This window comes from Ambystoma mexicanum, chromosome 12, assembly GCF_040938575.1.
Source record: "Ambystoma mexicanum isolate Mex_15411 chromosome 12, UKY_AmexF1_1, whole genome shotgun sequence".
NCBI lineage: Eukaryota > Metazoa > Chordata > Amphibia > Caudata > Ambystomatidae > Ambystoma > Ambystoma mexicanum.
This window is the reverse complement of record NC_090936.1, coordinates 1,140,407,578-1,140,425,971: the sequence shown is the minus strand read 5'-3', so window position 1 is coordinate 1,140,425,971 and position 18,394 is coordinate 1,140,407,578. Positions and strand designations below refer to the sequence as shown.

General features: G+C 46.0%; 1 protein-coding gene across 4 annotated transcripts in view; it reads left to right on the top strand.

Moving 5' to 3' along the window:
* The window catches only part of MDM2 (MDM2 proto-oncogene), a 359,362-nt gene that overhangs the window by 296,610 nt on the left and 44,358 nt on the right, over nucleotides 1–18,394 (top strand). For all 4 annotated transcript variants that reach the window (XM_069629717.1, XM_069629715.1, XM_069629716.1 and 1 more), the window contains one exon: nucleotides 4,954–5,082. In XM_069629717.1, the coding sequence (XP_069485818.1) occupies nucleotides 4,954–5,082 (129 nt within the window). The remainder of the gene's footprint in view (nucleotides 1–4,953; nucleotides 5,083–18,394) is intronic.

The following is an 18,394-nucleotide window of genomic DNA, read 5'->3' as shown; positions in this document are numbered from 1 at the left end:
ATGGTTTTACTCCCCAAGAATAGGTGTGCCCTATACCGAATGCGCCTACAAAGGTCTGACCTACCTAGAAATGTTGTTGGATTTCCAAATCGGGTGTATGCTTTGATCTGCGTACTTTAAAGCATAGTGTTGTATTGCCCCAAGATTTATCTGGGTCTCCTTGTATTTAAATAATTTTATTTTTACAATACATGGTGTTTCTTTAGACCATTTGCATTACAATTTCTTTGTACTGATTCTGCAGCCCTCTCCCTCCTAAGATGAGCCTGGCTGCGCTGTCTGCGCTACCCTGAACTTGGGTGGTACGGCCTTGGAGTCTTATACTGTCTCAGTTAAATGGTTTTACTAAGCCCTTAGTTAGATTTCAGAAAAACTGTCTGAAGACCTAGTTCCTGAGGTTGGGTCCATAGCTCAGTTCAGTCTTTTGGAGGATAGGCGCATAATCCAAGGAGCGTGCAAACCTTCCACACAAGCTCAGTACAAGAGCAAGCATGGTCTTTCAAAACCTTGACGCTAGGAGGGCTCTCTTTCTAGAAAGAACTAAGGACTTCAGAATCTCCTCATCTTTGTCACGCTTGGAATTCTGAAAACAAAACCAACCTCTAAAGCCGCTGGATAATCTGCATTTTGGTAATTTACACCGTTCAGGGACTGCAGGTTCCAAGGCCGTCCTTGCACACCTGGTGCGGGGAAAAGCTGCTGCAGACGCTTAAATAATTAATTCCTTGGGACACCATCCAAAAGGGGGCTACTTGGGCTTATCCCTCAGCTTTTTGTGAAACTACTGCCTTGGCCTTAGTTCATTAAAGGACGCTCAGTTTGGTCAGGCCATTCTTGGGAACCTAAGTAAGGGAATATTCTGATCCACCCAGATACATCAGTACTTCTGAATCTCCCACAAGTATAGAGTAAAGAGGACAGGGCTAAAGTACTCATACTCCATAGTCCTATTTCCTTCTTACTCCTGGCCCGCCTTCCCCGCTAAAAGGCTCCCTCATATTGCTAGTATGTATACCGACCTTGGTGATAGAAAAGTACTGAAGTGAAATGTGCTGGGCGGGGCTAAAGTCACACACAAAAATAAAAAATATTTTTTGATGCCATCATAAAGTGTTACTGTTCTGTCCCAAAGGACGGAATATCCCCCAAGTATGGAGGAACAGGGACTATGGCCTCTAGTAGTACATCAGTCACTACGGTGCGTAACTTTGTTGCTTTTAACCAAGTGTGTGAATGTTTTTTGTAAAGAATTATTTTTTATATTACCACCTAACCCAGTAATCGTTCTGTCCTGCAAGTGACCATTAGCTGTGTACTTGTAGATGACCAAGTGTGTTTGTATGTTTTTTATTTCACAAGTAAGGCCCAGACACATTGGTGGCATGTTTTTGGGTATAGGCTACCACTTTCTTGGGCAAACTCTTGGGAGAAATTGGTCATCTCCCAACTAATCCTTCACACTGAATCCGTTGGCTGTCTCCACGACCTTCAGTCTGACTTGAGAGCAGCCAGAGGCACGGAAACTGCTCTCCAGAACACCTGTGAAGACCTGCTCTCAAACCTCAAGTCCAACTCACCTTCTGTTCTTATGCTCCTCGACCTATCCTCTGCCTTCAGCACTGTCAATCATGCCATCCTCACAAATCGTTTGTGGTACCCTTGGCATTATGGACCAGGCACTGGACTGGTTGATCTTTCCTATCTGATCAACCCTCCCAGGTTCAACTGGGCTACCCTTCACTCCTTCACCTCACTCTCTACTTGCGGCATCCCTCAGGGCTCTATCCTCTCACCCTAACTTTTCAACTTCTATCCTGCCCACTTGATCCCAACTTTCTCTCCTCATTCCCAGTGTAATGCTGATGACACACAGCTCTCCTTTAAGCTCCCCTCTACCTCTCCTTTCTCTCTCATTCCTGACTGAGTGCTATTCAGGCATGGTGTGCTGCTACTGATCAGTAAGACTGAGAGCCTTCTCATTGGGACTCCTGCCCCCTCCTTCACTCCTACTCTGGCTGCCCTCCTTGGGCCCTCTCACCTCACCCTTGTGTGTGGCAAAACACCTTGGCAAGAAGGCCCACTATCGGCTTCACCTCCTCTGAGGCATTCTCCCTTTCCTCACCCTCCCCCAGAAACTCAACGTCTCCAGCGCTCTGGTTCTCTCCAGGCTGGACTATTGCAACAGCCTCTTCCTCAACCTGCCTCTCCTCCCTCCGCTGCCTTCAACTAATCCAGAATAGGACTGCAAGACCTATACTTGGCCTCAAGCCCAGGGGCTGCATCTCTCCAGCCCTAGAATCTCTCCACTGGCTCCTGGTGGCTGCAAGGATCAAATTCCAAACCCTCTGCAACATCCACAAGGCTTTCTAGGCCTTCGCTACATCCAAAATCCTCCCTGACCACCCCTTTAACCAGCACTTTCCCTTGGACACCCTTACTTGACTAACCTATTGTCTGGCCCACCCTACACTTAACTAGTTGTTCCCCACCCCTGTTCCCCTGGCATTTGCCCTCTTGCTCCCTTAGCACTTTCCCAGCCCTTGGGCCCACCCCTCCCCGCACTTCCCCCCCTTTTCCTCTCCCTCATCTCTTCTTCCGCCCTGACCTGCCCCCTCCCTGTGCACTACTATGCTGCTCTTGCATGATCCGAATGTCACAAGACCTAGCAGGACCGTTACTGATTTTCTCCTCTAACGCCCCCTCCCCTCATCTTGAGGCGACCTGGAAACACCTTGACTGTATAGGCGCCATACCAATGTTCAATAAATACAATCTAATTAAAAAAGGTTGGGAAAATATCTTTCTGTCCCTAAAACTAGGGGTTTACCTACCTCAAAGAAAACGAGTCTAATTGTCAGGACGTCCAAAACTAAAGTCAGTCACTGTCATGTCTCAAAACCTACCTCTGTCCCGAACACTAATCTAAAGTAACTGTGCAAGGATGATCTTGTCTCAAAGTCAGTGTTCGTGGTAACTTAAACCAACAGGAAAGTTCCCAGTCTCTCTAGTAGTCGGTGTTTATTTTCATTCCTTTAGGGCTCCTGAGCCCCTTCATCCCTGTTGGTAAAATGTCACAAGGATCCACTTCATGGATTCAGTTTTTTATCCCACCAATGTGGCACACTCTGCTGCCCAGCGTAGGATTCCTTTTCAGGGGTTATTTGCCCTCTTAATCTCAACATCCCACAGGGGGGCAGGTCCCAGACTCGCAGTATTCCAAATGGCTTGGCACTCTCCTGCCAAGCAAGCGTCCTCTCGTTGATGTCCCTCTTGCCGGGTCCCAGACCCTCTTAATCTTTGTCACTATAAACTTTGGTTTCTCATATGGGTGCAGGGTCCCAGACTCAAGTATAGTGTCTGCTCGGTTTACTTTCCTGCCAAGCATCCAACCCTTCCTGGTTTGTTTATTTTGCAATCGTGGTCCCAGACCCTCCTATTCTCGAATCTTCACCCTGTTGCTTCCCCTGACCTCTAGCACCTCTTGGGCAACCTGCATACTCGTTTATTTCTTATGTGCAGCTACCAGCATTTTCTGTGCAGCTGCGTCCCTTCTTGATGCTCCGCTGGTGTTCGGTTAACCAGTGGGGTGTGTAGTGGCTTTGTAGCCTTCTGACTTCGCCCGGCTACACATTCTCTCTTTCGCGCTTCACAGGGTCTTGTGACGCACAGAGGACTTGCTCAGCAGCCACCCAAATAGTCCTTTCGTCCTGGACCAAGTTTGAGTTTGGCTTCTCCAGTGTGATCCTTGGGTCTCTCGGTCATCTTCACATTACCAGTTTCAAAACCCATATACATGCTACCTCGTACTTTCTGGTCTTTGAGTCTTGTCATGTATGTTGGGTTGGTTGGCTTGACAACAAAATACATTGGATGGTTTGATATTGGAGAAGGGGTTGAGTGTATTGAAGCTGGGTCATACCACGTTCTGAAAATGGTCTGGTAATGGTCCTCCCCAATTCCAGGGGGGGGGGGGGGAATGTCTCCCTCAGTGCACCGTACTGTGGACGCACCACCCTGGCCCCATGAGAAAGGTCTCTCCCTAGGAAAGAAGGGACGACCTCTTCCGATTCGGCACATACACTGTAGTGTTTGGATGGTGTACCATTTGAAACTTTGTGCACATTTTAATGTTGCGTAATAGCACCTGGTGGTGTAGTCTAGGAAAAGCAGGGTTGCACTTAGTATAAGCCACATTTCCTTTCCAGCCTCATGTGCCACTTCCCTGCCACAATTTCTTTATTTTCAGTGGTCCGCGCTTCTCCCACTCCACCTCCCCTTCCCCACTTGCCCTACCCCTTTACTCCCACCTGCTTCTCTACCCCTCTCGCCCACAACTCTCTACCTAATTACTGCCTGCACACCGCTCTGGTCCTTTGCCGACCACTCCGTCTGTCCTCAATGTCTGTCATCAACATAGAAAAGTGACAACCCGTTTCTACTTAATGTTTTTTATTCTTTTTTTTAAATTTAAAAAGGCAATCGGCATAGTGCTCTAATCACGCACACTATTCCCTTAAATGAAATATATTGGCTCCCCTTTGTGCTAATGGTGTAACATTTTGGGTGGTGGGCTTGGCAGTTCATTATAACTTTTAAACCTGATTGCATAGTTTAGGATAGTCTGCAAGCCCAATGTGGTGAAGATCCATCCACAGGCTGAAAAGTTAAGACTAAAGAATGTTCCTAAGTAACCCTCCTGCCTTTGACACAAGCCCCCTCTGAGATGTGCCCCAGTTGCACACTCCACACCACTCGACTTGTACACCCGCAGGCCCCTGTTCCCCCACACACGTAGTCCCACCATAGGATGTTACTGGCTCTGACCCAAGCCCAGCTCTTGTTCTTGCTCAATTTAGGATATGTGAATTTGTCCTATATATCCAGTGGGAATGTTAGTCTTTATAATGCAAGTATTATCAATCCTTTTATTTAATAAATGTTCTATTTCTTTAGAATCTTGATTCACCGTCTGCAAGTGATTCAGAATCTGACCAGTTCAGCGTTGAGTTTGATGTTGAGTCTCTTTGCTCTGAAGAGTACAATGAAGATGATGATCAGGACATCACAGATGAAGATGACGAGGTGTGTGCATCTTTACTATTTATCTTGTATTTGGCTCTATTCTGAAGAAAATAACTTATCACTTTCTACCAATCTGTTGCAATTTTTTAAATTGCAATAGTTATTTTACACTAGTAAAAAGATTGCTGCTTTAGAGTATTCAAAAATAGAAATGTTCTTACATTTCTTTCAAAATATTTGGTGCATATTTCTTACTTTGCACAGAGCGTCCTTTCGCATGTGGGCACTTCCAGACAGGTAATCCAATCTTTCCAGTAAGCAATTCCAGATGGGAAATACAGATCATTGTCAATACATTTACCTTTTGAAAATGCTGCTTCCAAATCAATAATAGTGACATGTTAGGCGTTTTACAAAACGTACACCTTAGGTGGGACTTAGAAGACTCACTTGGGACACATAGTTCCAACTCTTAGTATAGGATGAAAACACACAATTTGTTGGTAGCAATGGCTGAGCAGCCAGACTTATGTTAGGAGGGAGAAAGGGCTATGGGAAGGTACAAAGAACGTGAGTATACACACAGGCCCAAATACAAACACTGACACACTTTATTACAAATAATGATATATATATATAAGGTACTGCATACAATCTTGCCTAACACCACCAGATGCACCTTTATGGGATTAAATACTAGGCCGGAGTCTCCCAACTAAGGTAATTGAAGTGTGTGTGTGTATATATATATATATATATATATATATATTTGCACACAAGGTTTCGTGAATTAACAATTATTAATTTGTCAGTTAGGATAAGCCTTCTTCAGAAGGGAGCAATATAACAGTAACTCAATATACTTCACAAAATACACACTCTTAATAAGTACCCTTTTGGGATAACCCACAAACAGAACCTACACTCTCAGGTGACTGCAATAGCTAGGGTGCTTGGGACATTAATATATCACTGTTGCATTTAGAAACACTTAAGAGCAAGTCAAAGAAAGGGCATTAGAACATATGAGACCACAAATATTCTTATGCAGGCAAATACTTTCAGATCTCCCAATAAGAATCATTCAGTGGAACAGGCTAAGCCAAAGCCAATGGGCAAAAGTCTGTATGAGCTGAAGCACCTCTTTGCAGGTAAGTAAAAACAAGTCTCTGCACAATGTTTTATAAGTCTTAAGAAAAAGAATCGATGTAGGGCCACAAGCTGTTAGACTTGTGAGTAGTAGAAGATGCAAGCAACTCTACAGCAAGAGGTAAGTTCTCTGACTTTTACAGTACATTTGTATTGAAAAAAAGTACAGCAGATGACTTCGGTTCCTGAGCAGCTCTGCAGATCTCACTGTTCTGGGACTCAGTTGTAGGCACATGAGGGGGGACTTCAGGGGACTCTTGCACTGCAATGGGACGGTCACCGCTCACACCCGGCAATCTTCAAACAAGTGGTAGTTTGGTGTTTCAGCTCCTCATGTCTACCGCAAATAGCAACACTGCGGTTTCTGGCTGTCGAGATGGGCTTTCCTTGCTTCTGAGGTCCTGCACTCAGAGGGGGGCTCACACTCGGTCAGTCCTGCTTCCTGGGAGTCCGGAGGATCTTCCTGCAGTTCTTGGCCATCTTAAAAGCAACGCACACAATCTGGTGTTCCTCTTCCTGGCATTTCGGTTTCCAGCAGCAACTCTGTGGAAATTCATCCAGCTCCGAGAGAATGTTCAGGTGGCTTACTTTTGAGTTGATTGGTTCCAGAAGAAGTAGTCTTTGCAGGGGCTTCTCTGTCGATATGAAATTGGAGTTTCAGCACAGCAGCAGGGCTTCACCGGGCAAAACAACGGTCCAGGAGTTGCAGCGGGCGTCCTTCAAGTTGTTCTTCGGTTCCTTCGTCCAGTGGTCGACTCTGCTTTCTAAGCCAAAAGCCTCACCTTTTAATCAGTTCTCTCCCATTCATTCTAGGCTAGCTGTCATTCACCCAGCAGGGTGGCTGTCCTTGCCGGACAGTCAGCCGGCCAATCACTACAGAGTGCATTTGGGTCTCCTAGGAGACCAAGTATGGAATTTTGGGCACCTCCCTGACTTCCTGCGCACCCCAGACACCCTGGAGCGTTAGAGACGGGCTTCACTCATGAATCCTGCCAAAGGCAAAGCGGACAAAGGGACCAAACCTGGTTTGGCGCGCAGAGTGAATTTCTATAAGGACCTTTCCACAAAGCAAGACCGGGGCCATTTTAGCAAAAAATGGCACCCTACGGTGCTTTGCTGCAGCTGCCCGCCGTAAATGCACCCCACGGTAGTTACACGTAAACCACTGCCACTAGCCATTCATCGAGGAAAGGGTAACATTAAAGTGTTATATGAGATGCTAGACAAAGGGGACACTAAGTAACGCCTCCAGCACTCTTGTAAGATAGTGTGTGCTGGCTCTAGAAAGTTACATCTGTAAGTAAAGTCAATTTCACTTTACTGCTCTGGGAAGCAGTAGTTTATCCCAGAGAAGGTATTTAAACCTTTGGGAAATCTGAAAGACTTCCCTGTGTCACTGTACTGAAGGTGCTGTGTGACACAATGTAAAATATGATGCCTATTGAGTTTGTCAGACTCCACAACCAAAAGAAACAGAGTTCAAAAATCACATTAAAATACATGCGAGAGTGGGGGAAAAGGTCTCACTCTCTGTCCAGGTTAAAAAAAATCATGTCCTCAAAATCCAGCAAAGTTGCTCGGGGTCTCTAAGGTAAAGGGAATTGGCACATTTCTGAGAATTCTCCCCAACAGGTGGCCCGGTCAGCTTACACCACTTACAGAACAAGATGTCCTGGTGGAAAGTCCGTAATTGAGGCATTTGTGGAAGGGGTAAAGAGGTTATACCCCTGACCCCTCCCAATTTCCAACCCTCCTCCGGGTTGGGATCTCAATGTTTCGCTCTCCAAGCTCATGGGTCCACCCTTCGAGCCTATGCACAAGGGCAGCCTAAAGCATCTTAATTACAAGACTGCATACCTAGTAGCTATTGCCTCCATAAGACGAGTCGGTGAGCTACAGGCTTTGTCCGTACAGGACCTCTTTCATTATACACAGACAAGGTTGTCCTCAGGACACATCCTAGGTTCTCGCCTAAGTTCATTTCAAAGTTACATGTAAATCGATGCATATAACTTCATACCTTCTTTCAAAATCCATCAAACTCAGCTGAAAGCCTCCATACACTTGATGTACAGAGATCGGTCTTGTACTATGTGAACAAAACAAAACCCTTAAGTAAAACAGACCAACTCTGTTTCCATGGCGCCTGCTAGAGAGGGCGATCACATATCAAAAACACCTTCTCCATATGGATGGATGGTTGAGTGCATACAGCTCTGCTATTCCCTTTCCAAGAAAGTCTTTCCTTTCACCCAAAGGGCTCAGTCTACCAGAGGTACAGGAGGTTGCTTAGCTTTCACTGCAAACGTCCCTCTAGACGCCATCTGCAAGGCTGCTACATGGAGTTCCATCTGTACGTTCACACATCATTATTGCATTGTCACACTCTAAAGCGGATTCACAGGTGGGGCAAGCGGTCCTACGACCTCTTTGCCCCGTACCTGCTAACTTCCCACCTCCTTCAGTTACTGCTTGCAAATCTATGCAGAGCATGTGATCTAAGCAGATCCACAAGCTCCAGAAGGGATACATTACTCACCGTAATCGTATTTCTGGTGCTTATATCTGCTTAGATTCACATGCGCCAACCCTTCCTCCCCTACTGGAGTAGAAGGTGCATAGATGTTTTCTGAGTCATCACTGTTTCTGCTTTATCGTGTCTTTACTCATGCTACACTTCATCCAACCTCCTGTCAGAAACAATCTGAGGGGACCTCGACGCGTGAAGGACCATGGGTACAGTACATGTCGCACTAGGGCTAGTATTAATAAACCTGCCCTGTCGACGTACATTTTTGAGTCTCGAAAAAGAATCTTGTAATACCCTGCGACTTCCACTAGATGTCAGCCTATACAGAGCATGTGAATCTTAAGCAGATACAAGCACCAGAAATAGGATTACGGTGAGTAATGTATCCCTTACACTAACTTGACTGGCTGGTGGCAGTGGTTTCTTTTTTTACTATTTTTGGGCTATGTATCTGCAGGCTGATTTCTCGGCTGCAGTACAGCACCCAAGGGTGACCATTTTCCCAAAATGCCCTGTCTTCTTCTTTTTTTTTTTTTTTTTTTTTCACCATTTCTTGTCAGTTTTTTCTGGGATTTTACTGTGTTTGAATCGGGTGAGTTCTTTGTGCATTTTGCCTTTGGCGGGCTTCAGCCCTGAAGCCCACCCAGACTCCAGTGTGTCTGGAAAAGCAGCAAGTGAGGGAGGGCCCCGAAACATCCCTGTCCTTTGTCTCTAGGTGCCTTTGCCTGAGTGAAACCAGTACTGATTGGCCGGCTGGCTGTCTGGGACGACAGCCGCCTTGCTGCGTGATTGACAGCCCTAGGGCTGTGAATGAATGGGAACTTGCTCAAAAGGAGAAGTTTTTGGAACTAGAGGCAGTCGACCACTGGAGGACAACATCTGACGAAGACTTGGAAGAGATGCAGGCGGCACCTTCCTGGATCGCGAAGTGCCAGGTGAAGCCCTGCAGCTGTACTGACCCCGATTTCGTTTCGACTGGGAAAACCCACAAGGGATGACTTCCTCCCTTGGGCTGGTGGAACCAAGTAGCCTTGAGACGAGTTCATTTTGGCGCAACCCTCGACTTGCTGTGACGTTCCAAGGCTGCAGAATCCCAAGGGACCCCTGACCATTCAGGTCTTCGGAAGTGCAAATCTCACCAAATGTGGGCATCCAGAGGTCCGACCCTACCGAATCAGGTAATCTTCATCCAGAGTCCCCTCACCAGTGTCCATGAACGAGGGCTCAAGTAACTTCCAACCAGATGTTCGTTCTTCTTTGGCGTTGAGAAAAAGGCACCAAAACCACAAAAGGTCACTGAATCAAGGAGAATCCATTGCTGCAGAGTCCCTCTCTAGAGTGCTGCCGCAGTAGCCCGTCTGATGTCCTCCCTTTCGTCACCATGACCAGGGACATGGGTCTGCTACGCCTCATTAGGAAGGCATCCAGCTGGAACCAATTCTCAGGTACTGTTGGGCTTTGGGTACATCTATCTTTTGCTATTTGTGGTGCTTCCTAGCTTGGGGTACTATTTTAAATCCTTTTGAGTTGACCTCAACTCACCTGCACTGGCCTCCCACCTTGTGCTTCCTCAAGGTGGCTCCTCTTGAGCTTCTGTGAATTTCTACCGAACTACTGACTATTTTAAAACATTGTTCTAAGAGAGCATCAGAACTTGAACTGGCATGTTGACTTTGGCTGTCCGGGCTTCCTAAAGGCCCCCTTCTGAACCTATTGGCTTTGGCAGTGCTTGTTCCCATTATAGGTTTTAATTGTTGAACACTATTATTGCTGGTATAAGACTGCCTTCATCTGGGAGAATCAAACTGTTTTATTACCAAGTATGTTCTGATCCAACTTTAACTTTTCCCTACTTGAAACTCAATATTGTAATGGTGATCACAAGTAAGTGCAAATACTGACCCCAAATGTTTGTTTATTTATTTGTATAGCGCTCCTGACCCAGGGGTATATGGGCACTTAAACATCAAGTTACAGGCAAAGGTAGGGAACAATTGTACAGTAGTGAAGCATATGTATAGTTGACAAAGCAGTTAGTGCATAGATAATAGGCAGACATAGTAAAGGATACATTTGTACATTAGGTATGCATACATACATGGTTGGTTATTTGTTGAGTAACCAAGTGATGACCTTAGTTCTGAAAGGTTGGAAGGTGGGTGCAGATTTGATATCCAGTGGAATGGTGTTCCATAGTTGTGAGGCTAGAGCTGGGAAGCTGGAACCACCAGCTCTTTTGAGGGATTATTTGGGCACCGTCAGTTGTAGTGTATTAGAGGATCTAGTGGTTCTGGTATTCTGTCTTATTGTAAATTTGTTAGTGAGATAGGGCGGGGCTAGGTGGTTAAGAGCTTTGTAGGTGAGGCAGATGGTTTTTAGATCTATTTTTTTTGTTGGATGGAGAGCCATTTGCATGAGAGACTTGTAGTTCTCTTCTGGGAATATTTAGGGCGGCACGGAGTGCGTTGTTTTGTAGAACTTGCAATTTATTGATTACCGTTTTGTTGACGCCTACATAAAGGCTATTACAGTAATCCAGTTTGAATTGTATAAGTGCTCTGGCTAAAGTGAGGCAGTTGTTGGGGGAAATAAACGGTCTACAGGCCCTAATTAGTTTACCAGTGTAGGCAGTGGCTGAGGCAGTCATATTAATTTGTTTGGCTAGGTTGGTATTCGTGTCTAGGTAGAAATCAAGGGTTTTTACACTTTTGGCGATGGGGATGGTGTTGCCGTCAATGGTGAAGCTGGTGTAGCTGGGACAGAGTTTCCGGATGGTGTTGGGTGAGCCGACAAGGATCAGTTCGGTCTTGTCATCATTCAGGCAAAGGCCATGGTCCAGTTGGCGTCCGAGTTGTAATTGCCGGAAAGGGTGAGGAGTATCTGGGTGTCATCTGCATAATTGGTGTAGGTGACACCCAGATGGTCCAGCTTGTCGAATAGGGGCTTTGTAAATATATTATACAAAGTAGGTGAGACACAAGATCCTTGTGGGACACCGCAAGTAATAGGGATAGGGTTGGCCGCTGCTAGGGGTGAGAAGACCCGCATGGTCCTATTGTCCAGGAAGGATTGGATCCATGTGACCGCAGAGTGGGAGAAGTGTGCTGCCGATGACAAATGGTTGCACAGGATTTTGTGGTCAACCAGGTCAAAGGCAGCGGAGAGATCGAGGAGAAGGATGGCAGCCTTACCTTTTCTTTGAGGCTGTCTATCTGGCACTTGAGATCAACAAGGGCCGTTTCTGTCCCGTGTTGTGGTCGAAAGTCAGATTGGCGAGTTCCTAATAAATGGTTTGTCTCGAGGTAATCCTGGATTTGTAGATGGGCCACTCTGTCAAGAATTTTTTGTAAGAATGGGACAGTGGTAATGGGTCTATAATTACTAGGGACCGAGTTATTGGAGAATGACAGGTTTTATTAATTTGGTAATGAAGGGGGCGAGATCCCTGGCTGCATCTTTTATGATCTGTGCGGGGCAACTGTCCCCCTTGCAATTCGAGGGTTTCAAAGACGCTATACTTCAGGTATGGATACCTTTTTGAAAGTGAAGCCTGTGCTAGTGGCGGTAGGTGGAGGAGGGGTGGAACTGGAAGTAGGACCATGAGTGAGTTGTTGTCAATTTTAGTTTGGAGCCCTGAAATTTTGTTAGCAAGGGCATTCTGGATCCCTGTGCACCATGGTTTATCCTTAGTGCAAGTATCCGTGGGAGGAATGGGGTTTTCTAATTCCTTTAGGATGTAAGAGTTCCTTTGTGCTAGAGCTTGTCTGAGAGATCCTGGAGTTGAGAGATTCTTTCTTTGCGCGTGTGATCTCATTTTTGTAGAGAGTGGAGATATTGGTGAAATTAGTTCTATTTGCTGAAGGCACTGATTTCCATAGTGCTTCAAGTTTACTTTTTTGTTGCCGGAGAAGTTTGAGCTCCGGGGTGTACCATGTATTCAGGTGCGCTTTTGGTTTCCCTTTGCGCATTTTTAGTGGGGCAATGATATTGATGCCTTTGGCCATGGAATCATTATAGACGTTGACCAGTTGGTTCAAGTCAGTTGTAGCTGGTAGTGCGTTCTGAGTAGGGGTCACCAACGGTATTAAGGCTTCCGCTGTGATGTTACTCTTTTTTCTAGTTGGACAGGCCGGTGCAATAACAGGCCTTTTTATGCACTAAATTGCCAGTATTAATGTCAAATGGGAGGAAGTGATCAGTCCAGATGAGCTGTACGGGATCTTTCATGGTAATGTTGCAATTAAGGGCGGTTACCCAGTCAAGGATTCTGCCCTTCGAGTGGGTGGGTTTGGAGCACAGTTGTTGGAGGCCATGCTCCTCTAATGCCGTGGCCAGGGCAATGGCTGGGGTGTCGACAGGGTCATTATACTTGGAGACTTCAATCTTGGGTTTAATCATTTGTGCTGACGGTTTGGAACTTTTGGCAACTAGTGAGGTGATGTCTTCCTCAAATGACCAGGTGGGCCCGGGGGTCTGTAAATTAAATGCAACATGATAGTGCTCTTAGGGGAAGTTTGTAATTTGACTGTGAGATGCTCACATGATTTAAGTGGAGGAGAGGAGGCTAGTCTTGACATCAAGCGAGGACTTAGATGATGGCTACACCATCTCCTCGAGCGTTAGGTCTATCTGCTCTGAGGATGGTGTAGTTATCAGGTATAGCTAGGGTGAGAGATGGTCCTGCAGCATCATGCAACCAGGTTTCAGTTACAGCGAGGAAGTCCAGGTTATTAGTTAGAATAATGTCGGCAACTTCTATGGAATGGGAGACTAGTGATCTAACATTTAGAAGAGCTCCTTTTAGAGTAGGAGGGGTGGAATTGATCGGTGTTACAGTGTGATTGTTAGTCTTATTGGGTAGTTTAGCTGGGCGTTTGCTAGTTCTATGGTGGGTTCTGTCACCAAGTCTATTGTTCCGATCGGTAGGGATGAAGGTAGTGGTTCGAGAGACAGTTAGGTCAGCGGTTATGGAGGTGCTGTAGTCAAGGGTGGGGCATGATGCTCTCATGTCGGTAGGGTTCCGCTTGGAGATATCTGAGTACTTATTGGCTGGGTCATCAGAAGAGTGTGCGTGGCCATGGGTAGGATAGGCGGATTGTGAGACTGGGAGGAAGGCCGGTGTGGTAGGCATGAATGGTGTGGGGCAGATGATGGGGTAATGTCTTGGGCAGGCAGGTCTGGCTAGACCATTTATGTGGGCTATGTAACTATTGCCAGTGCAGAGTATGTTGCTTTGCATGACACAAAAGGGGAACATGATCGTGGTAAGGCAGAGTAGCATGCTAGGGCTGGGGAGACGTGCAGAGGATTGGCGAATAAGGGGCATTGGTGACATAAGGTAGGCACAATACAAATCAGATGTGGTCTGGAAGCGACCAGAAGGCACAACACAATTCAAATGTGGTCAGGAAGCGACCATAGGGCACAACACAATTCAAATGTGGTCAGGAGGTGACCATAGGGCACAGCACAATTCAAATGTGGTCTGGAAGCGACCATAGGGCACAACACAGCTCACATGCATTGAGGTCACACATTAACTGGAGTACATCAAGGCACCGGAGTACGAAATCACAATGGGGGGCACACATGTACTGAGGCCGTGTAATGAAAAGGGTGCATCGGGGTGCCTAAATTCGAGATCAGTGTGGGGCGTACATGTACTGAGCTCACACATTGAGTGGAGTGCATCGGGGCACAGGGTCTGAGGTCATGCATAGAGACAAAAAGGTGGCACAGTAAATGCAGAATAAGGCAGTGAACACTGAGGTGACACAGTTAAGTAGCGAGCATTGATTATCACAAGAGTTTACAAGGAGCATGCAATGTCGTGGCTCAAGCCCTAATGCAGAAGGGCAGAGATCTCGCAGCCTCAAATTGCAGTGGGGCTGGGTGGACCGCAAAGAGTGGCGGTGCTAGTGTGCCGTTGTGGTACCTGAGCGCAGAGGGGCTGCTGGATAAAAGTCTGCCAATAGGTTAGGAGAGCAGTATATCTTTAGGTTGGAGGCAGGATGAAGATGCACTAAAGCAAAGGTTAGATGAGAACGTTCCGGTGTGATATGTGAGAGGCAGATGGGTTGTGGGCTCAGCGGAGCGTTGATGCTGCAGGCGCAATGTTACCTTAACAGGTGAGTCTGGAGGTCAAGGGGGTCTGGCAGACGGCAGAGTAGGCAGTGAACAGGCTGAGAACAGGCACCAGCCTTGTTCCCGAGGGCCTTGGAAGGAGAGGGCCGGCTTCGCCTGCCGGCACCCAGTGGCAGGGGTTGTAGACGTAGTGGCCAATCGGATGTCACTCAAGTGTGCTGGAATATGTTTAGCATAAGAAAAGTTTACTCAGCTACTTTATTGCTTTTTTTTAAGTGAATCCTAATGTTTATATTAATGTTACTAATAGTTGCTGCTTTTTAAAGATTGTCTAATTATCTTTGTGTGTATATAAATACATATTTATACTATAACGTGTGTAAGTTTACTTGGATACCTGTATTTACTGATTTCATTGTACAGCTCACATTACCCGGTTTAAGGTAAGCCTGGCTGCTCAGTCACTCCACCGACTTGTGTAGTACAGGCCTATATTAAAAGGTGGGTTACCTAATACCAAGAGATGTCTTGTCAAGTCCCACACCAGTTGGACTCTACAAATTCTTACCTAACAACAGTGGCTGTCCTGAAAGGCAAAATGCTCAATCTCCCGTTTGGAACTGGTTCCAAGCAGGCAGAGCAGAAGACAAAGACCAGCAGTTTTGGAGTCCTCCCCGGTTTCCTGTCTTCAGACACACCAGCGCCTTGGCAGGCTTTCCAATGGAAACCCACCGAAGACAAAAATCAAACTAGGACCTCCAACCTGCACGGCAGGAGGACCACCAAGAAAGAACAAGCCATTCTGAATTGGCGACAAAAGAAAACAGTCATTGTTTGGATCAGTGGTGACGCTTCTGTGCACTACCGTGGCAGTAGGGAAATATTGCGCATAAGTTGTTCGGATAAAACCACTGCCACCAGCTATTCGGGTTGGCTTGGCATTGTAACCTGAAAGTTACAGTAGCAGTGAGAAAGGGGATACTGTGTAATCCCTTGGTACTCCACATAAGGTGGGGTGCGCTGATCTCACAATAGAAAAGGTAGGGAGGATAACACAAAAATCCCCTTGCCCCTGGGAGCATGTGTTCTCACAAGGAAAATAACAGAAAAAAAAAGGGCAACCCAAAGAGCTCTGAGTAACACTGCACAGAGTACTGCCAAAGTCAAAGACAGATGCCACAAAACTTTGAGGAAAGCAGGACTCCAAGAAAAAGGTATAAACGGAAATGCAAAAGGATCCCAAAGATGGGGCCAAAGAATAAGTTTCCCCACTCACTAAGGAGAACTCACAAAAAATCCAGTAGTCCAACAAAGTGCTGGGGGACTCATCAGTGAAGGGGGATTACACATAAAAATGGAAAATCTACTAAACCACAGAAAAGCACCAGAGTGTCGGCTTTGCAATATTTGGACACAGGCCATTCTGCAAAATAATTGTCTAATGCAGGGCCCCCCAAACTTTCGTGGGCAATGAGAAAGGTCTGCTTGTCAAATGAAATGGTAAGCAACATACTTGAACAGAAACTAGTGTTCTGGAGGTTTTTAAAGGGATTGCCCAGCAAATATTTGGGAAACATAGTGGCAAAAGGTGTATTTGTAAGCACATTAGGCCAGTAATATCGGTCAAACATTGGGGCATGTGTACTGAGATTTGGGAGCCCTAACCTTGATACTTTTGGTAGTTAAACAAAATATTGAGACGGTCAGTAAATTTGATTGTAATGAAGCTATGCAATTTACTAAATCATGGGCAATTTGACATGCATATTGCTCATTTCATGTGCAAACTAGGAAATCGTTTTTTTTTTTTGTTTTTTTGGAACACCGCAAGTAGTATAGAACATTTCTGACAAGTATGTGTTATGGCATTGAATGCAGCCCATGCCTGTGCAAATTAGGCATATGCAAATAATGTAATGAGACGTTGGACATGCATGACAGCGATTTGTCAATGATTCACTTACTGTGCAAAGATGCAGAAGATAATTGCTCATTGGGGATCAAATATGGCCATGTGGGTCTTTTAGTTTTCCCATTGGAGTATGGGATATTTCTAACAATGTGAATGCTGGGTACAACCCGTGTACATACATAAAAGCCAGTCAGACATTTGGCCATTCAGATAGCTTATTTGACCATTCGCTCCTGCTAAGCTGCCACGACCCCTATTGCACCCTACCAGAGTGCAGAAAGCAGAGGCTCAGTTGGTTAAAGTAGTTAAACAGTTGAAGTACCTGATCCAGTCGGTGCGTCTTGCTCCAAGTGGGGAACTCTCATTCACTAGAACAGCCTACCTTGGCAAAACACTCCTCAATCTCTTCATCAGTAGACTGTTTTACTGCTGATGGCAGCAGCATTATTGTTCTTCGGTTGTCTTAGTTTTTGGCCCTAGTTCTTAGCAATCGCCCCTTAATTTGACCAATACGCATTCCATACCCACACTGCATAGTCATTGTGGGTTTAAGGGGGAGGTGATTATTGCTTGGGACCGGTCTTCATTAAGGCTGCCTTTTCTGTGTCGTCAAAATTCACATTGGCCTTCTACCATGCTCCCTGTTAGGGAGAATTCTCATAAGGTGCTAATTCCCTTCACCTTAGAGACCCCCAGAAACTTTGCTGGATTTTTGAGGAGTTGATTTTTTTTTACCTGGAAAGAGGGTGATGTGTTTACATTTGTGTTCTTTGATTATAGAGTTTTAGATAACTCCATAGGCATCATCTTTTCATGTGTCACGCCGCAACCTCAGTGCAGTGACACAGGGAGGTCTTTTTAGACTTCCCAAAGGTTTAAATACCTTCTCTGGGATAAACCTTCCCAGAGAATGTAAAGTGAAATGGACTTTACTAGTCTATACAAATTGATAGACCAGCACGCACCATTTTACAATGGAGTGCTGGAGGGGATGCATAGTATCCCCTGTGTCTAAATACTCATGTAGCAGTCAAATGCTACCATTTCCTATTGAAAAGGCTGGTGGCAGTGGTTTCACAATGAAATACCATGATTTTTCCTGACCCCGAACACCGGTAGCTAAAAATCACGGGAGCCATGTTTTTCAAGATGGCGCCTTAAGCCCCTTTCTTTAAGCAGGTCCCGGTCTTCTTTTTTCACAGTTTCTTTTTGGAAAGGACCTTCTAGTGTTTGGTCCCTTTGTTCGTATGCTTTTGGCAGGCTTCAGGACTGAAGACTGCCTCTGGCGTCTGAGTGTCTGGGGTGGGCAGGAAGTGATGGAGGTGCCCGAAACTCCCTGTGCTTAGTCTCCTAGGAGACCCAAATGTACTCTGGCGTGATTGGCTGGCTGACTGTCCGGCAAGGACAGCCACCCTGCTGGGTGAGTGACAGCTAGGCTGGAATGGAAGGGAGAAAACTGTTTAAAAGGCGAGTCTCTTGGACTGGAAAGCAGTCGACCACTGGAACGAAAGAACCGACGACTAGCTGGATGTGTACGGCTGCTGCAACACCTAGACCATTGGTTTGCCCGGTGAAGCCCTGCTGCAGGTCCGAATTGTCAACTCCATTCGACAGAGAAGCTCCTTCAAGGACGGCTTCTATGAGTTGGTGGGACCAATCAACTCATAAGACACCTGGATACCATTCTCAAGGCTGGT